At 32.7% G+C, this 16,786-nt stretch overlaps 8 protein-coding genes across 8 annotated transcripts; 3 read left to right on the top strand and 5 right to left on the bottom strand.

Annotated features, from left to right (window-relative positions):
* Positions 1-445: 445 nt before the first annotated feature.
* Positions 446-1,900, top strand: RSC58 (Rsc58p; the record flags this gene model as incomplete). Its single annotated transcript, XM_041553017.1, has 1 exon — positions 446-1,900. The coding sequence occupies one exon, from the start codon at positions 446-448 to the stop codon at positions 1,898-1,900; it is 1,455 nt and encodes a 484-aa protein (XP_041408951.1).
* A 364-nt stretch (positions 1,901-2,264) lies between these two features.
* On the bottom strand, positions 2,265-3,689 carry SMF3 (putative divalent metal ion transporter SMF3; the record flags this gene model as incomplete). Its single annotated transcript, XM_041553016.1, has 1 exon — positions 2,265-3,689. The coding sequence occupies one exon, from the start codon at positions 3,687-3,689 to the stop codon at positions 2,265-2,267; it is 1,425 nt and encodes a 474-aa protein (XP_041408950.1).
* A 1,698-nt stretch (positions 3,690-5,387) lies between these two features.
* Positions 5,388-7,409, bottom strand: MLH2 (mismatch repair protein MLH2; the record flags this gene model as incomplete). The annotated part of the gene is made up of 1 exon (XM_041553015.1): positions 5,388-7,409. One exon carries the CDS (start codon positions 7,407-7,409, stop codon positions 5,388-5,390), a length of 2,022 nt encoding a protein of 673 aa, XP_041408949.1.
* An 895-nt stretch (positions 7,410-8,304) lies between these two features.
* COX12 (cytochrome c oxidase subunit VIb) lies at positions 8,305-8,568 on the bottom strand (the record flags this gene model as incomplete). The annotated part of the gene is made up of 1 exon (XM_041553014.1): positions 8,305-8,568. One exon carries the CDS (start codon positions 8,566-8,568, stop codon positions 8,305-8,307), a length of 264 nt encoding a protein of 87 aa, XP_041408948.1.
* A 621-nt stretch (positions 8,569-9,189) lies between these two features.
* On the bottom strand, positions 9,190-12,177 carry RIC1 (Ric1p; the record flags this gene model as incomplete). Its single annotated transcript, XM_041553013.1, has 1 exon — positions 9,190-12,177. One exon carries the CDS (start codon positions 12,175-12,177, stop codon positions 9,190-9,192), a length of 2,988 nt encoding a protein of 995 aa, XP_041408947.1.
* A 385-nt stretch (positions 12,178-12,562) lies between these two features.
* AFB1 (Afb1p) lies at positions 12,563-13,204 on the bottom strand (the record flags this gene model as incomplete). Its single annotated transcript, XM_041553012.1, has 1 exon — positions 12,563-13,204. The coding sequence occupies one exon, from the start codon at positions 13,202-13,204 to the stop codon at positions 12,563-12,565; it is 642 nt and encodes a 213-aa protein (XP_041408946.1).
* A 972-nt stretch (positions 13,205-14,176) lies between these two features.
* MDH3 (malate dehydrogenase MDH3) lies at positions 14,177-15,220 on the top strand (the record flags this gene model as incomplete). The annotated part of the gene is made up of 1 exon (XM_041553011.1): positions 14,177-15,220. The coding sequence occupies one exon, from the start codon at positions 14,177-14,179 to the stop codon at positions 15,218-15,220; it is 1,044 nt and encodes a 347-aa protein (XP_041408945.1).
* Positions 15,221-15,885: 665 nt separating this feature from the next.
* On the top strand, positions 15,886-16,773 carry KABA2_13S02970 (uncharacterized protein; the record flags this gene model as incomplete). The annotated part of the gene is made up of 1 exon (XM_041553010.1): positions 15,886-16,773. The coding sequence occupies one exon, from the start codon at positions 15,886-15,888 to the stop codon at positions 16,771-16,773; it is 888 nt and encodes a 295-aa protein (XP_041408944.1).
* Between the last annotated feature and the right edge of the window lie 13 nt (positions 16,774-16,786).

Here is a 16,786-nt window from a genome sequence, read left to right as displayed (position 1 = left end):
ATTCGTATAATATGTTTGCATATCCTTTATAACTTTTTTACTATACTTATAAACTAATATTTTTCTGCATTATAAAATGCTTCTAATTAACTGTGTATTTATAAAATAAAGTTGCTTGCTCCCAACAAATGCTTTTGGTGGTCAACTATACGTCCGTCTGCGTAGTAACTATCTACGAATCTTTACATTACTTCGACGAAATATGTTATTCGATTTTTCCTTCAGAAAGGCGAATTCTGGGAGCGACAAACAAACAAACAAATTAAAGAATTAGAATAACGAATTCAAAAAGAAGCCAAAAAATACATTTGGTGTATATTGACGGCAGAAGCTTTCTGTGGGCTACGAACAAAAGGGTACCTGATCTTAACAACTAGTTAATAGAGAAAAGAATATAAAACGATTGATAAATTTATAACCATTGCTAGAAACGTATACAGTGAGAATGTCTGCTAACGAGTTATTAGATAATTTACAGGTTATATTGAAAGCTGCATCTACGAAATGTTTCGTAGTAGATGAAAAATTTCCAAGTAAATTTATTGAGACAAACCCTTCAAAGATATATCACTCCTATGTCAAGTTTATGACTAAACATGTTGCAGAGGACGGGGTTTCTATTAAAGACGAAGAAACGTTGGAACTAACTACTATATCACAGAAATTCGATGAACATGCCTATAAAGTAGAGAAGAATGGGTTTTATAAATTGTATCACGATATTACACTAGTATGTCTCAATTTAATAAATTTTTATGCTCCAGGTTCTAGGTTCTACCAAATGGTAGATAAGTTCTATAGATTTGCAACTGAACTGTTATTAAGAGAATGTTACAAGATTGGAGTACAATTAACTTCCATCGAGGACAATATTGAAAAAGAGGTTGAAGAGGAAGAGGATGATAATTTAGAAAAAAATGAATTAAGTGAAGCCATCTCATTAGATTTCATAAAGATATCAACATGTTATAAATTGCCAACGACCCAAACGTATCACATAAAGACTAAGGATCATGATCTATTTTCATCAATAATTTCAAAATCTATCCTTGATCATCGTCCCCAAGAGCTTCCAAATTCTCATTTTGAAATAAATAATATTATTCCACAAACAAATTTATTCGAAGAGGCACCAAGACTTGGATTTATTGCTGCTAATACTAGTAATATCCCTGATCCAACTTTACCACCAACTGAAATGATGTCTCGTTTCTTGCATCCAAATTGGTATGCTTTGCCAACTACAACATGGTTGAGCTATGGGGACTATAAGAGTTGGGCACCACCTTTCGATGAAAATGGAACTGTAATGGACTCTACCACTCGTGGTGAGATTTGGTTAAAGAAGCTAGGTTATAATGAAATCATAAATGAAAAGGCTAAGGGAGAAGAAAATGAGAAGTGCATAACAACATCTGAATTAGAAGAAAAAGATGAAACGTTGAAATTAGAGGATAATAAAACTAATGATAGTACAGAGGAAAGCGATGAAACGGATACAACAAAGATACAAGAGACAGACAACGGTAGCACAGAAACAGAAAAACCTGTAATAAAACTTGAAAATATTTATAAATGGCAGCCTGGTAATTACATTGAAAAGGATGAAATTGAATGTTTTGAGAATGGTACTGAGGATCAATTAATAAATGAAATTCTTTCAAAAATTCAGGGTCTTAGAAAGATAAGAATCAAGAAGAAAATATCGAAGCCTACTAATGAAGAATCTAAGCTATATTACAAAGCTAAAAGATTATTGAAAGAGATCGTTATTAACAAGGAGATAACGAACTTACCGAGGAACCATGTAAGATATATGCCTGTCTTACAAGCTAATTACAATGGTAGCATACCAGTTGTGAGAGCACAGCCTACAAGAAGAAGGAAATACAAGAAATAATAATATAATTTTAAATTAAAAAGAAATAGTATATATCTATTTAATCATGGATAATAATAATATATTAGTTGTAATTATAAAGATTTTTTTTATAACGTCTTTTTCATGAGTTGAATATTTTATGAATTCTATAGAGTTATTGTGGTATATATGTATATATAAATGTCATTAAACTTACGATTGTTAAATATATCGAAGTTTTGATTCGCTAAGAAAAATAAACACAAGGGTGAGGAAAGGTAAGTAAGAAACATATAAAGAGGTGGGACTCAATTGTTTTTGTCTCTTTCTAATGAATAAATGCAAAAAAGGTAGTTATATTGTGAAATGGTTAAGGTAGCGAAACAAAAACAAAAAATTGTACTTAGAAATGAACGTCTCCACCCATTAGGAAGGATCCGACTAAGTAACAATTCAAACCACCGATGGTAGCCCACACTGCAACTGCAGAAAATGTTAACAGATTACTATTAGTGAAATCTACCGTTTTCATACCGGTACTATGACGTACCAAAGATGTATTTTCATCTACATTATCCTGGTCATCAATATGATCTAGCTCATGATGTTCATCATGGACAGTCATAATCTTTCTATTGGCAGTGAAGTAGATTAATGGTGCTGAGACAATTGGTAAAATCAAAGATAACACAACTTGTGACAAGTTTAAGATATCTGAGATACCACGTTCACCCATCGTCAAAGTAACAAATAGACATGGAATGATGGCTATCAATCTGGTACACAATCTAGTGGCCCAAGGAGGTAAAGTCCACTGGATAAAACCTTCGGAGACAATTTGACCTGCCATTGTGCATATGATACCTGCAGATTGACCTGAGAATAACATGGCCAAAGCAAAAATCAAACCAGCTGCTGGAGATATGTAATGAACTAAAAGTTCATAAATAGAAAGTAAGTCTGCATCAGCTGCTTCTGGCTTACCAGCCAAACTTGCACCAGCAACAATTAAGATTGCAGAGTTAACAAAGGTGGCAATTAAAAACAAAGAAATGATTAATTCTGCGTAAGAAAAATGCAAAGAGTAATTGATGGCACTTAAACTTGGTCTTTCACTAACTTTACCGTACTTCTTCTTATCATAATGGTTTAATCTTGGTTTCACGATGGACGAACCCAAATACAAAGAATGTGGCATTACTGTAGCACCTAATATACCTAACGATATATATAAGGCTTGTTGATTCTTAAATATCACATTTGAAGGCATAAACCCTTTAAAAAGTTCTTTCTTATCTGGTACACTAATTTTAAACATTTCTAGTAGGAAACATAAACAGGTTAAGGATACCAATACACTCACAAAAATTTCAAACGCACGTACTTTTTTCAAATCAGCATCTTCAGGAGTATAAAAGATCAATATGATTAGAACATCCAATACTGTCAAGATCACACCATAAGTTAAAGGAATACCAAATAGAATTTGTAAGGCTATGGCCGTCCCAACCACTTCAGCTAAATCTGTAGCGATAATTGCAATTTCAGCAAAGAAATATAAGGTTAAATTTAACCATCTAGGTAAATGACGACGACAATTTTCTGCTAAGTCATACCCTGTAATAGTACCTAATTTGACACATAGACACTGCAACAAAACAGCAAAAATATTAGAAACAAATACAGCAAATAATAGTTGATATTTGAATTGTGCACCACCTGATACACTTGTTGAATAGTTACCAGGATCCATATAAGCGACACTGACCATAATACCAGGTCCTATGAATTTCATAAATTTCCGTAATATCTGAAATATGGAAGGCATTTCGATATTATAATAAATGTGTATGTATAAACGTTTTCGTTACTGTTATTGTAAATAAGAGTGAGATGACTATTTGATAATAATGAAAATAAAAATAACTAAAAAAAGAATCACTAAGATATTCTATAAATATGTTGCTTAAAGTTTAGGTAGTTATTATAACTCGAGAATAATCAAAAAAATAATAAATGAGTCAATTTTTTTTTGAACAAAATGTGTGGTAAATTTTGAGTATATCCCAATCTATCTATCTATCTATCTATCTATCTATATTTTAGTTTAATGAACCCGCAGAACTGAAAAATATGATCAATCTATTTCATAAACTATATGAAGTAATTTGAAAAGTAACTAAACAATAGATAAAACCATAAAGAACGAGAAGGTTGAACAAATCCGGTTATCGTTTCTTATATATATATATATATATTTATTTATTTACACGATATAAGCTACGACAAAATCAAGAATCATTTAGGATCTACCGTTCCTTCATCGTTGTCAGGGCAAAATGAAAAAATGAAAAAGGTTAAAAAACAGTTTCTCTTTGAAATTACTTACAACTGTTGACTATTATTATTACTTTAGTTTGTTATTTATCATGACCACAAATAAGTAGTTCCACCCATTGATTATTATTCATCATCATCATCGTTGCATTAAACATACTGAAGGAACGAAAGATATGCCATTACCTAAAGAGTACATTAGTATCTCACCTCATTTTCTCTCATATTTAAGGAATGGCCTCTCTTATTTTCTCTTCTTTCGGGTCATCGCGGGTGCACTTTAATGGGGTACCGTACCAAGTGATATTATTGTACTACGGCTAGTTCTTAGCAAGGCTGCTTTTTTGTTTTGTTTTCAGTAACTAGTGAGGGATGCACACCCATATTTTGGCTTCGTATTGGGTTTCGATATTCAGTATTAAAGTTCAATATTTTGTAAAAATATTTGCCTAGGTCTACAGAACACCTGTGGATGAACCCACTAATATTAGGGTGTTTAGGACAAGTATCCAATGTTCAGAATACCCGATATTCGTCTGTCAAGTTAAGCTGGCTGATGTAACAGGTACGAATTACGATTATGCATGTATGGAAATCATTTTAATAAAGTGATGATAATACTCCCAACATCTATATATGTAGGAATTTTTTAGTCTTGATGATATCTTACAGGTGAGTTAGCTTGCTTAACAAGTTTTAATATGAGTGAAACTTGAAATTTGCTCGACGTTCTCGTTTCTTTTGTTGCATTTTCTGAGGAGAGCCTTAAAAAAAGAAAAGAGATGGAACACTCTATTCTTTTGTCATAGCAACCGAACTGCCTCTATACATATTTTTTAGGTATAGAAAACAAATATGTAAATTGAGGGTGTTCTATGATAAATTCACTTCCCATTTATATTCAATATGCAATTCTACATTAATCCAAAGGGGAGTTCAAGTTTTTATTATTAGGAGTGCATAATTCTTATCTCCAAAAATTTTACGTTGTCATGGCATTCACCTCGAAGAAAAAAAAAGAAATGAAACAAATATGTTTTGGATCAAGGTTATACCTTTGCTGCATAGAAATGAAGAAAATGCGTACAAAATATATCTTAGTTACACATATCTGATTCTTTTTAACTTCTGATATCGTTAAATTAGAACGTTTAATATATAAATTACTGCTAATTTCTTACTGCTAGATTCATTCATTTGTTGTGTCAGTACTTAAAATGTACCAACCCCCTGGGGTAGCCGTAAGACATTCCTTAATGGAATATTGCCTCTTTAGGTTAGGAAATAACATTTCCAATTCGGTGCAAATGTTATGCGACGGTATTGTTTGTGTAGTCTCACTTCTAAATTCTTCCTCTTCTTTAATAGTAGATATATCATTTGGAGAATAGTTCAATTTTAACATTTGACTATTCGTATACTCTGAGAACATCTTGAGACTCCGCTTTCCCTTCATCGTTTTCAAGGAATTTAATATAGGTCTTGATTCTGTTTGTTGTTGTTGTTGTTGTGTCTGTTGCAACTTCATTAATTTTTCTTCCGTATCGTACGAGACACGTCTTTTCCGGTTAACTAACTCACTGAGGGGTATATCATCTATTCGTCTTTGTGGTATATGATCTGGTTTCTTTTTATTTCTATGAGAATTATTCAATTTAGTAATAATAAATGGGTTGGATAATGACATATCCTTCGACAATTGCAAATCCTCATCATCGTCAGGAATATGTGCATCATTCTGATATTTTAGAGAGGATTGAATTTCTTCATCTTCTGATCCTATTATATCCAAATCTAACGAAGGAGATTTTTCCAAGAATGTATGAGTCCAATCATTGTCATCATTGTCATCATCATCTATTATCTCTATTGATTTTGTCATACCCACAACATTGCCTTCTTTTTCATCCTTATGGATGTCTTCTATCACAGAACCATTTTTATTATCTCGATCTGGAACAAAAAGTTCTTTCTTTACAACTTCTTCTTGTGGTTGCACAACAGTAGATTCCATGTCATCTACATATGCGATACTGAGCTCCTTGGATGTATTTAACGGTTGTGATAATGTTTCAATTCTTCCATCTGAATGATGTTTTGTTTCTATTGGGGAGTCGGGTTTAATATCAAACTCAATCTCAAGGGTATTTGTAATACAGTTTCGTATTTGAGTCATCAATGCATCATTATCTTTCAAAAGTATATCATTCTTCTCTGGTTCAATATTAATGTCAACAATTTTCATGTCAATCTTGAAATTAATGTACCAAACATGAGGTTCTAATAACTTCAGATCTCTATAAATAGAATTGATAGTCTTATTCACCTCTTTACCAAAATATAACTGCAAAGACATCGCCCTATCATTAACAGAGAGAAATTTCATTGTCCTTTTATAATCTATCACATCAGAGTTAATAATCATTCTCGGTAATATCATTTCGATACTAATATGTTTATTTATATCCAATGAATTTATTTCCAGGAAATTTAAGGATACAGACTTCTTCAATTGCAGGATTGACGACAATGCTCTATTTTTAGATATATTTGTAGGGACACTTTGTTGTAGGTTCTTTATCGACACAGCACCATTCTTCTTCAAAGATACAAAGGATAAATTAAATCTAATGTTCCTAAAATCTAAAGTATAATGGTTTATCATATATTTTATTTCCTCTAAAGTACGTCGTACATTAGCTCTCATTTCAATATCTCGAGATCTTAGTCCACCTAGTAATTTTCTAATAGTTACTGTTGTCCCTTGAGTAGAAGACGACCTACCAATACTATTACTCTTTATATTACCGTTTACATCGACAAACCATTTGGTTCCGATTGATTCCTCTACAGTTTTTGTTATAACTTGCATAGAACCCATTTCCGCACTTAAAGTAGCAAGCATAAACAACGCTTCCCCTCTAAATCCCAAGGCGCTTAACTTTTGTAAATCATCAAATGTTTCAATTTTAGATGTAGTATGATTTAAACAAAGTAAGGTTCGGTCCGTTTCACTAATTCCAGGGCCGTCATCTCTAACACTGAAGTAATCACACCCACCCGTTTTTGAATCCACATCAATGAATATACTCTTGGCCCCTGAATCAATACTATTATCGATGAGCTCCTTAATGGCTGTGGTTGGGCCATAGATAAACGAACCAGAAGTGATTTTCCATTGGGAAACTGTTTCTATCTTATGTATTGCCATTTAGCTTCATTACTATGGCGAATAAGCCAATTATCTTAGTTACTTTATATAAGAAGAAGCTCTTAGATTACTTCATTGGCTTATAAAGTATATATGTTTTTATATTGATAATGTTTATTACTTTTAAATGTCGCGCGGGCTTCTCAAAAGGTAAACAAAATAAATATGATTATTAATCATAGGACCAAGGGTGCGTGATTCAGAAGACTTGAAAACATATCAAATAAGAGAGAGCGCTCAAATTACCAATAGTGTATATACTATTCATGATGATACCTGTATCTTAAGAAATGAAAGTCACATCAATTTTGCTACATGATTGTCTTCCCTCTGTAACAATAATGATGTCTTTATTCCTAATGATATATAATTCATGCTCAACACCACAAAAGGAAGAAAATATATATTAAAAAGTGTTGAGACTAAGAATGAAGTGAATTAAAGGTATAATTCGATTAAGATAACCTAGTTATATAATTTCAACGGAAAAGTATCAGAACGTTAAGTAGTGATTATTCTATAATACGAAAACATTAAACTATTCAAAACACATAACTGTTTCTTGAATAGTTTTAATAATAAAAATATTAAACCAGTAATTTCATGAATATACAAATATATAAAAATTAAAGTAAATATAGTATATAGTACTTTCGTTGGGAAGTTTTTATTCCCTATCGATACATATACATAAATAGAAGACGGACAAAGAAAAGAAATGCACATAAAGTAAACAAATAGAATGTTGATAAAATGATTGTTCAAAATGCTAACTAATTAGCGTATATATAAATGAACATTTTCAGTAAATTGAAGAATGGAAGATAATTATGTGTATTAAAAGGATTTTAATTTTTTCCTGGCTAGTTGAGCTTGTTTTTTTTTTAGTTTATACTTATTCTGAGTTCAAATCAGCTGGGAAAATACCCTTTTCTCTTTGATCATCCCAAGTTTCGATCCAGTCGACAGGGCATAAGGCAGAGTAAGTCTTCCAGAAAGTTTTACATGGAGCGAAATCTTCACCTTTTAGGTTTATACATTTGTGGTAATCCACATATGATTGCCAGCAGTGCTTAGTTTGGTTTTGTTGTGGGAATCTAGCGTCAAAACCGACAGTATGTAATGCAGTTTCTTCTTTATTTTTAGTTTGTTCACTCATTATATTGGATGTATCGTTAATAGTGGTAATTGTATATGGTATTCTTAAATTAAACTAAAATAAAAATAAGTTAATTAATCAAACCAAAAAATGAAATTAAATATAAGAACGTATGCAAAAAAAGTAGAATATATATATTTATTAAAACGAAAAATGTATGTTGTTTCGAAAACCTTTATGTATAACTGGTTATCTTCTAAGCGATTCAATTCTCTATGTATATATATATATTAACAGACTTATTCAATCCCGGCCATCTACATTTCTTGTTTCTTGCTGTTGACCCCCGTAGAGGCTCCTTGTTTCCCGTGATAACAGCAGATTTTATCGGCTGAAACATGAAAACTGACTGAGCGGCCACTTATACTTTTCTCCGAAGCGCTCTGATTGGTCTATTTGGTTTCACCACAGAAAATATTTGGCGAAGTGAAGAAGCACCAGTCAACCTCTTACCCTCTCAAGGATTCGGATGCAATAAAAGCATAGCGTGCTGCATGTCACTAGTAGACATTACGTTTAGTGTTTCTCTATGTATATGTAATGTCTATGCGTACTTTATATATATATATGTATATGTAAAAGGTGTCAAGTGTGGGGTTAAGCTAGTTTTGATGGCACATCTCACAGCATTTCCATGGCTCTATTCACTAAGTCCGTATTATTCTCTTTATCTAGGGCCTTCAGGATACGGATCAGTTGGAAACACATATCCCAGTTGTCAGATGCCTTCTTACGGTCTCGTGTACTAGCTGCTCCTGTCACTAGAATCTTTAATATATGCAACATCATCTCTTGATCCTTTAAGATGTTCGGTATCGAGTCCATCTGTGTTTGAGTGATGTCTGCATCCTGTGCTAAATCTTGCATTAACTGGCCTTCGTTATCTTCTCCTTCGTCGTTATAGTTTAAAAACACTAGTAATAATATACCTAATACTCTGGTTTCATTACATTCGATGCATAGTGCTAATAGGTCTCTAGGGGTCATATCTAAACTAATAAACAATTGTTTCCAATATTTGACTTCGATTTTCCTTAGGCAGTTGCTGACGATCTCTAACATATCTACATTTTGTGAGTCTATTGAGGGTACGCTCGGATCGTGACATAGTTTTACTAATGTTATGATATCTGTCAAATCCTCTTGATTAATTACTTTCAATGAAAGTATCTTCTCTAACGCAAATTTATAATGCTTCAATCCATAATAGTTCCTTGTGATCGAATCAAGATCAGCATTTGAAGTCTGTAATTTAGTGACAATTAATTTATCCAGATATATTTCATATTTTACAACCATTTTCGCTAATTCTTTATTGAAAATACATTTTAAAGAACGGAATGAAGCAGAATCAGGGGTAACAGACATTGGATATAGCTCTTCTTCCACATGTATTCTTAGCATAGGTTCCTGACTGTCCCATAGTTCTTCAAAGCGATATGCAACCATATCTTTCTTTTGAACCAAATATATTTCTTCCTTAATAACATCAATGATTCTTTCAATCCCATTCAGTACATTTTCAGTTTTCCAGGATTTATCTTGTTCTTTTCTTTCCATCTTGAACATTTTATCTTTGCATTGAATGAAATAGCCATCTTTATAATTTGTTAACCATCGAACCTCTCTCAAAAACTCTAAATCAACCATATGAATCTTCCCAACTTCATAAATATTTTTAACTATATTCAGTCCAGCAACTTCAATATTTGAAATAATATCAAAGACAATGAATCCCGTATTGGTCACAACGATAATCTCACCTGTCTTATAAATCAATTCACTATTATTAATGACCTTCGATTCACCTTTGTGTCTCATCTTTAATAATCTATACTTGGATATAGTATTTGTAATTACATTAAATACCTGAGTAGTCTCGGGAATTTCGTATTGCCAAATAATATGATCAGAGAAAAGTTTAGGTGTAACTTCTTGCATTGGGATTCTAGCACATATAACCTTATTTGAATCATCATCAGCTCTAACATGACATACTAAATAGGATGTACCTAACCATTGCATATCAATGATTAACAAGTCTTCATATCTTGTCCATGTATTAGTCTCCATATTTTGAACTAGTAATAGATCCTTATTTGCAATATGAACAGCCAATAATTTTTGATTTTCATTAACACATATACTACTGATATAATTATTGATAGTATCTGTGTGCAGTTTGATAGTTGGAAATAAGTCAATATTTGAAGGTCTATCATTCGATGGAGAGTATAGTATGATCTCGTTACAGTTATTATTGAGGATATGTGTTTTACAAACGCGGAAATTTGTAAATGATCCATTATTTAGTTCATATAAGGGCCATAATTGATATTCACCTGTTTCTGTTGTAGTCAATAAACTCAAATCAAAATGGATAATATCAGTATACTTAAAGATTGGGAAACTACGACTGTCGTCTTCATCGTACTCGGTGGAAAACAGCAAGTTACCATATTTTGTAAAAATTTGAAGGATATTGGTTTGTGTTAAAATTAAAATTAAATCATTACCCATTTTTTTGCAAAGTTTGATTGGGTTAAGTAAGGTGCATTCGTATTCAATTTGATTGATCTCTAAATTAAAATGGATCATCTTATTTTCAAAAATAAGCACCAAGCTTCCGTCGATGTCAAGACATGTGATTAAATTCTTTTGTTGTGTAATTGCAACTGACTTTACCTCTAGATCCTTCATATCAATTGAATTAATAATTGGGATTTGTGTATCTGGATATTCTCCAGTGACTGTAACTCTTCCATCACATACTGTGATACATTTACCATGCTCCATTTTAATCAAAGAACTTTTCCTTAATTTAAAATCTACCAAACTTAATAGTTGTAACCCATGGGGAAACAAGATTAACAAATGTTCTTCGACGGTTCCGTCCCCTACATTCGTATATTTCTTAAAGCCTAAAATGTCGATTATATCGGAATCAAATTTCAATACGATCTTTAATCTTAATTCAACTTTCTTGATTGGTAATTCTGTAATATTTTCAGGGTTTGTATTTAATATCTGTTTAATTATACTCTTATCTTTTGAAGCAGGGTACCCATCTTGTATAACTTTAGAACTTTTCCCCTTTTCAAACACTATCAATGTATCTTCATCATCTAAATTGTAATCATAATCTTGCTCCAATTTTCCTTTAAATTTATTTGGATTAATTCCTGTAACACCATAATCGGTGAATATATTAAATGGAGTTGAATTCTTTAAAATTTGATAAGTTAAAAGATAGTTATTACTAGTTTGAACATAAAACACGATTTTCCCTTGGAACCATACCAATGAATCCCTTTCTCTTTCGGAGAACAAACCTTTAATTGGTTTTTCAAATTGAATAGATGGTTTCACAGTTACGTTCTCACCAAACTCCTGTATAGAGCTAACACTACGTTCATGAGATGATACTAATGCAAACGGTTTCATGTTATATACTAACACCCTAGCTGGGGTTAAAAGTATTACTAAATTATATTGTACCAATGATATAGTCTTCACGATACGGGAATCATCCAATTGTAGTTGATCATCATCGGAGGAACGGTTTGGTATCCTTAATGATTGGGGAGGACATTGGGGCCATGCAAACATTGGAAATAACGATTAAATCAAAAGCGAAAACTAAAATAAAATATGTTAGTGGTTATGATCCTTATTAACTGATATTAAGGGCCAGTAGTCGATGTAACTTTGTAAATAATCGTTTAGTACTGTATATCTATATATGTGTGTAATCGTTTATTAGTACGTAATAAATATGTAAACAGCAGCGTTGCAGTAAAATGTGAGCAATTCCCGGCATCCATAGATACGCATATATGTATATATACATTTTTTTGCCTATATAGCCCGTGAATAACAGAGAGATAGATAGATAGATAGTGACTCTGTCTATTTAATAAATGAACAAATCTTTAAAGTATTTAATTTGATAAATATATGTAATTGTTATATATAAAACGATCAGCGAACCTTATTACAGTAGCATACCCATCCCTATAACTAATAAATATAAAGGAGTGGACAAGGACATAGTATTTGTACCTGGCATACCATTCTTCGAACTCTTTGAAGTCTTTGTGCTTTTTGTATTTGTTGATGAACCCGATCCATATATAGAAGTAGTGGTACCATTCATTGAATTTTGAGCACCAGTAGAATTTGTAGTTGTTAAGGGGTCTACTGATGTCTCCAGGTCATCCTCAGTTCCCATAGAATCGAAATCTCTTGGTAAATACATTGTAGTGATATGACCGTCTTTCAAAAGTGAAGTATACCAAGGGAAATGTGTTACAAATGTTTGGAATTGCGTATATGGGAATGAATTAATGATATCATTTTCCAAATCTACAGTACTTGGTAATTTTGCCAGATGATTATAATAATCTGCTACTTCCTGTGGTAATTTTAAATGGTGTTCAATCATGTAGGAAGTATATGAAGGATAATTCTTATCGAAATCATTTAGAAATGCTATAAAGAAATTAAAATCCTTATCTTCGGCCATCGATCTATAAAGGTACTGATCAGCGACCGAAGCCGCATTACTGTGATTAATTAAAGTTGTCACGGCGAGTAATAGTAATAAACCAGTTGAACATAGTGTTGAGGAAATCATAGTGTTACAATTTGCGTTGCCAAGATATGTATATTACAAGAATGCAAAAGAAAAACAAACAAACGAAAACAGAACTTGCAAAATAGCAAATGATGTGATCTGAAATATACTAGTATATATACTAACGTTCAGCTAAACCTCATTGATATCAGCTATAGCAAACAGAAAAACCTCTATACATATAATCTATGGCACCATTCTTACAGGTAGTGAAAAGGTCTCACTTATATGAACAAATTAAATAAATCCTCAAAATTGCGAAAGCAGTATACGCTCGATGCAGTTTCCTAAATGGGTTTACAATGAGACATTATTACGGTAATAGAGAACCCTGAGAGAAACGCGCGTACATACAAAATTCCACGAAAAACAGCTGATGGGTATTTGCCCTAGTTAATATTTCCAGTATGGCAATTAATAATGCCTCACCTCATCGCACACACTGTTTGAATTAGTGGGAATGCAGGTTCATATACTATCAGCCGGTGTCTGTAATAAGTATTCAAGTAATGAATAAATATATATATATATAGATTTATATATATATAATGTGAAGGATGTAGTATTTGACAACTCCGGACTAAATACATTTCACAGAGAGAAGAGAGCCAAAGACTGAAAAATTTCGTTTTCATTCGTTGCGCTGTGCTTTGCCGGATGGAAATTTATATCCATTTAGCCTGTGATGGATGAATGGAGAAAAGGGAAGCAAAAAAGGGGATGGTCTGCATAGTGAAAGAAAGCTTCATCATTATAGATGGCTGAAACGGAATTAGCACTATTTGAAGCGAATCTCCAATTTTTTACAATTTGACATTTCCTGTAATATATAAATACAGGTTTCGTAGCAACTAATTAGATCTAATATTTTTAGAAACAATTATTTTCTAAGGGCATTACGTATTGTTTATCTCTAAAAGTATCGCACGCACGCACACACACACACACACATATATATATATATATTCAAGAATGGTTAAAGTTGCTGTGCTGGGTGCATCCGGTGGTATTGGACAACCATTATCACTATTATTAAAATTAAGTCCTTATGTTTCAAAATTATCTTTATATGATGTTAGAGACCCCTCTGGTACGTCAGTAGACCTCTCTCATATCAATACTATTGCCGAATGTCAATCCTTTGATAAAGATCAATTGGTACAGGCATTAGGAGGTGCTCGAGTTGTAGTGATTCCCGCCGGTGTCCCTAGAAAGCCAGGAATGACGAGAGATGACCTGTTTAAAGTTAATGCCAGTATTATGCGTGGATTATGCGAACAGATCGTTCAAGTATGCCCTCTGGCTACTGTGTTGATCATTTCTAACCCTGTCAATTCATTAGTGCCAGTTGCTATAGAGACATTTAAGAAACATGGTATTAATGACGCCTCTAGAATTATGGGGATTACTACTTTGGACCTGGTTCGGGCAGAGACATTTTTAGGTGATTATATGAATAATTCAAGAGTCACTACGGTTGGGTCTAACCAATTCGATAAGAGAAGAATGCATAAAGTGGTCAGTGTCATTGGTGGACATTCGGGTCATACGATCATTCCAGTCATGTTATTGAAACCAATGGTATACATGATGAAACCGGGACAATATGATTCTTTTATCCATAGAGTTCAGTTTGGTGGTGATGAAGTGGTCAAAGCTAAACAAGGGCAAGGGTCGGCTACTTATTCAATGGCATATGCAGGGTATAGGTTTGTAGAATATGTTTTGAAAAGTATTCAACATGAATCTCTTGAGGGATTAGGCTATATCCCTGCTTATGTCTATTTACCTGGTTTACGTAATGGTTCTCAAGCACAGGCCAAACTAGGCTCAAAGGAATTGGAATATTTTTCAGTACCAATTCAATTGGTCAATGGACGTATCGATGCAGTCGATACGACTATATTGGATAAGTTGTCTGAACAAGAGAAATTGATGGTGGAGAAAGCTGTTCCTGAATTGATTGCAAATGCAAAGAAGGGACAACGATTCATTCATAATGCAGCCAAGTTGTGAGCTTGAACTCTTCTTCTGGTAGAAAGGTACCGTTTTATTAAAATATATATATAATATATCTCTGTAAGTAATTTAATCGTAGCTTAGCTTTAATATATTCGTCAAAATAACAACAACAACAACAACAACTAGTACTATTATCATTACAGTAGCTTAGTCACTAGTCATCTACTCTGAGTATACATTACAATCCAACTGTGTGTATGTGTGTGCGTGGTACGTAATCACTTTAACCGGTCTTGAATGCGGTTGTATTATATTCTCTAATCAATGATAAATATAATAAACCCAGCTATACAGGGGAACCCCACCATAATAAAAAAAAGAGAGAGAGAGAGGAAATCCGCGCAGGGGGGAGGGACTCACATACAAAAAATTCTCGGAAAATAGATGCCGATATAGAATAATATTGATGATAATGATATAATCACAGCACAATGCGAACAAGCGTAGTTGAAACAGGCCGAGAGATTGACGGAATTTGGTAGACGTTGGGTTGAGGGGTCCAGTTAATAGTGTGATACAGTACATATATAAATATATAACAGAAGGAAAGAGAGATAGATAGATAAACTGAATAGTTAAGGGGTTCGGAGCTTCTAGAGGTTGGGGACAAGAGAAGTACTACACAGATAGAAAGTTAATAAATTTATTTTCTCTCCCATATGGTGATGACTACAGTATTGAGAAAGTTATTACCATTTGCGTTTTCTTCAAAATCTAAACGTGAACAAGCAGAAGAAGAAGCACGTAAAGTTGCGATATTATCACAATCAACATATAAGAAACAACAACGACAAAAGAAATTGAAAGAAACTAAAACAAAGAGCAAGAAGAGCAAAAAAAAAGAGAACAATAAGAATAAGAATAAGAATACGAATGTTACTGTAATTAAAAAGGAGATTGAACATGAGGATACAGAATCCAAAGTTCCTATTGATTACAAAGCACCAAATAATGATTCATTATATATTCAAGCTATTGATGAAGCAATACGGTATAAATTAATCCATGAAGGTAAAGAACCCGATATAAGTGCATTAACGACTATTGGTAGGATTATAACACAATATCAAAAGGATCCAAATCCATATCGACAACATTATAAAGGAGTTCATATTGTAAGAAATCCCAGTACAGATAGTGATAATAGTAATAATGAAGTTATTGCTAAAGATTCAAATTTAAATAAGCAAGCATCTATTGATACCATAACAGGAAACACGAATATTACAGGAACTAGAAGACAAAGATATAATAAGAATCGTAACACAATGATTGAGCCATTGACATCTACAGCTACCAATGAAATTCATTTATTAAATAAAAGATCGACCAATACAGTTGATCGTAGTGGTAGTAGTTATGATAGTTCAGAACGACCATTAAGAAAGAAACCACAAAAGGATAAATCTTCGACGAAAGGTAAAAGTAATAATAAAAGTAGTCGATTAGATAAATTTAAGATAAACAAGATGATTACACAAACTAATACTGAGAGTGTTATGAAAGGTATGTATATTAGGAACTTACTAACCCCCCTTACACGTTAATAATATTTTTTTT

This window comes from Maudiozyma barnettii (genome assembly GCF_903064755.1).
Source record: "Maudiozyma barnettii strain CLIB 1767 genome assembly, contig: KABA2_13, whole genome shotgun sequence".
In the NCBI taxonomy this organism is placed as follows: Eukaryota; Fungi; Ascomycota; class Saccharomycetes; order Saccharomycetales; family Saccharomycetaceae; genus Maudiozyma; species Maudiozyma barnettii.
Note: the sequence above shows the minus strand (reverse complement) of the source record. Positions and strands in the feature narration are given on the sequence as shown.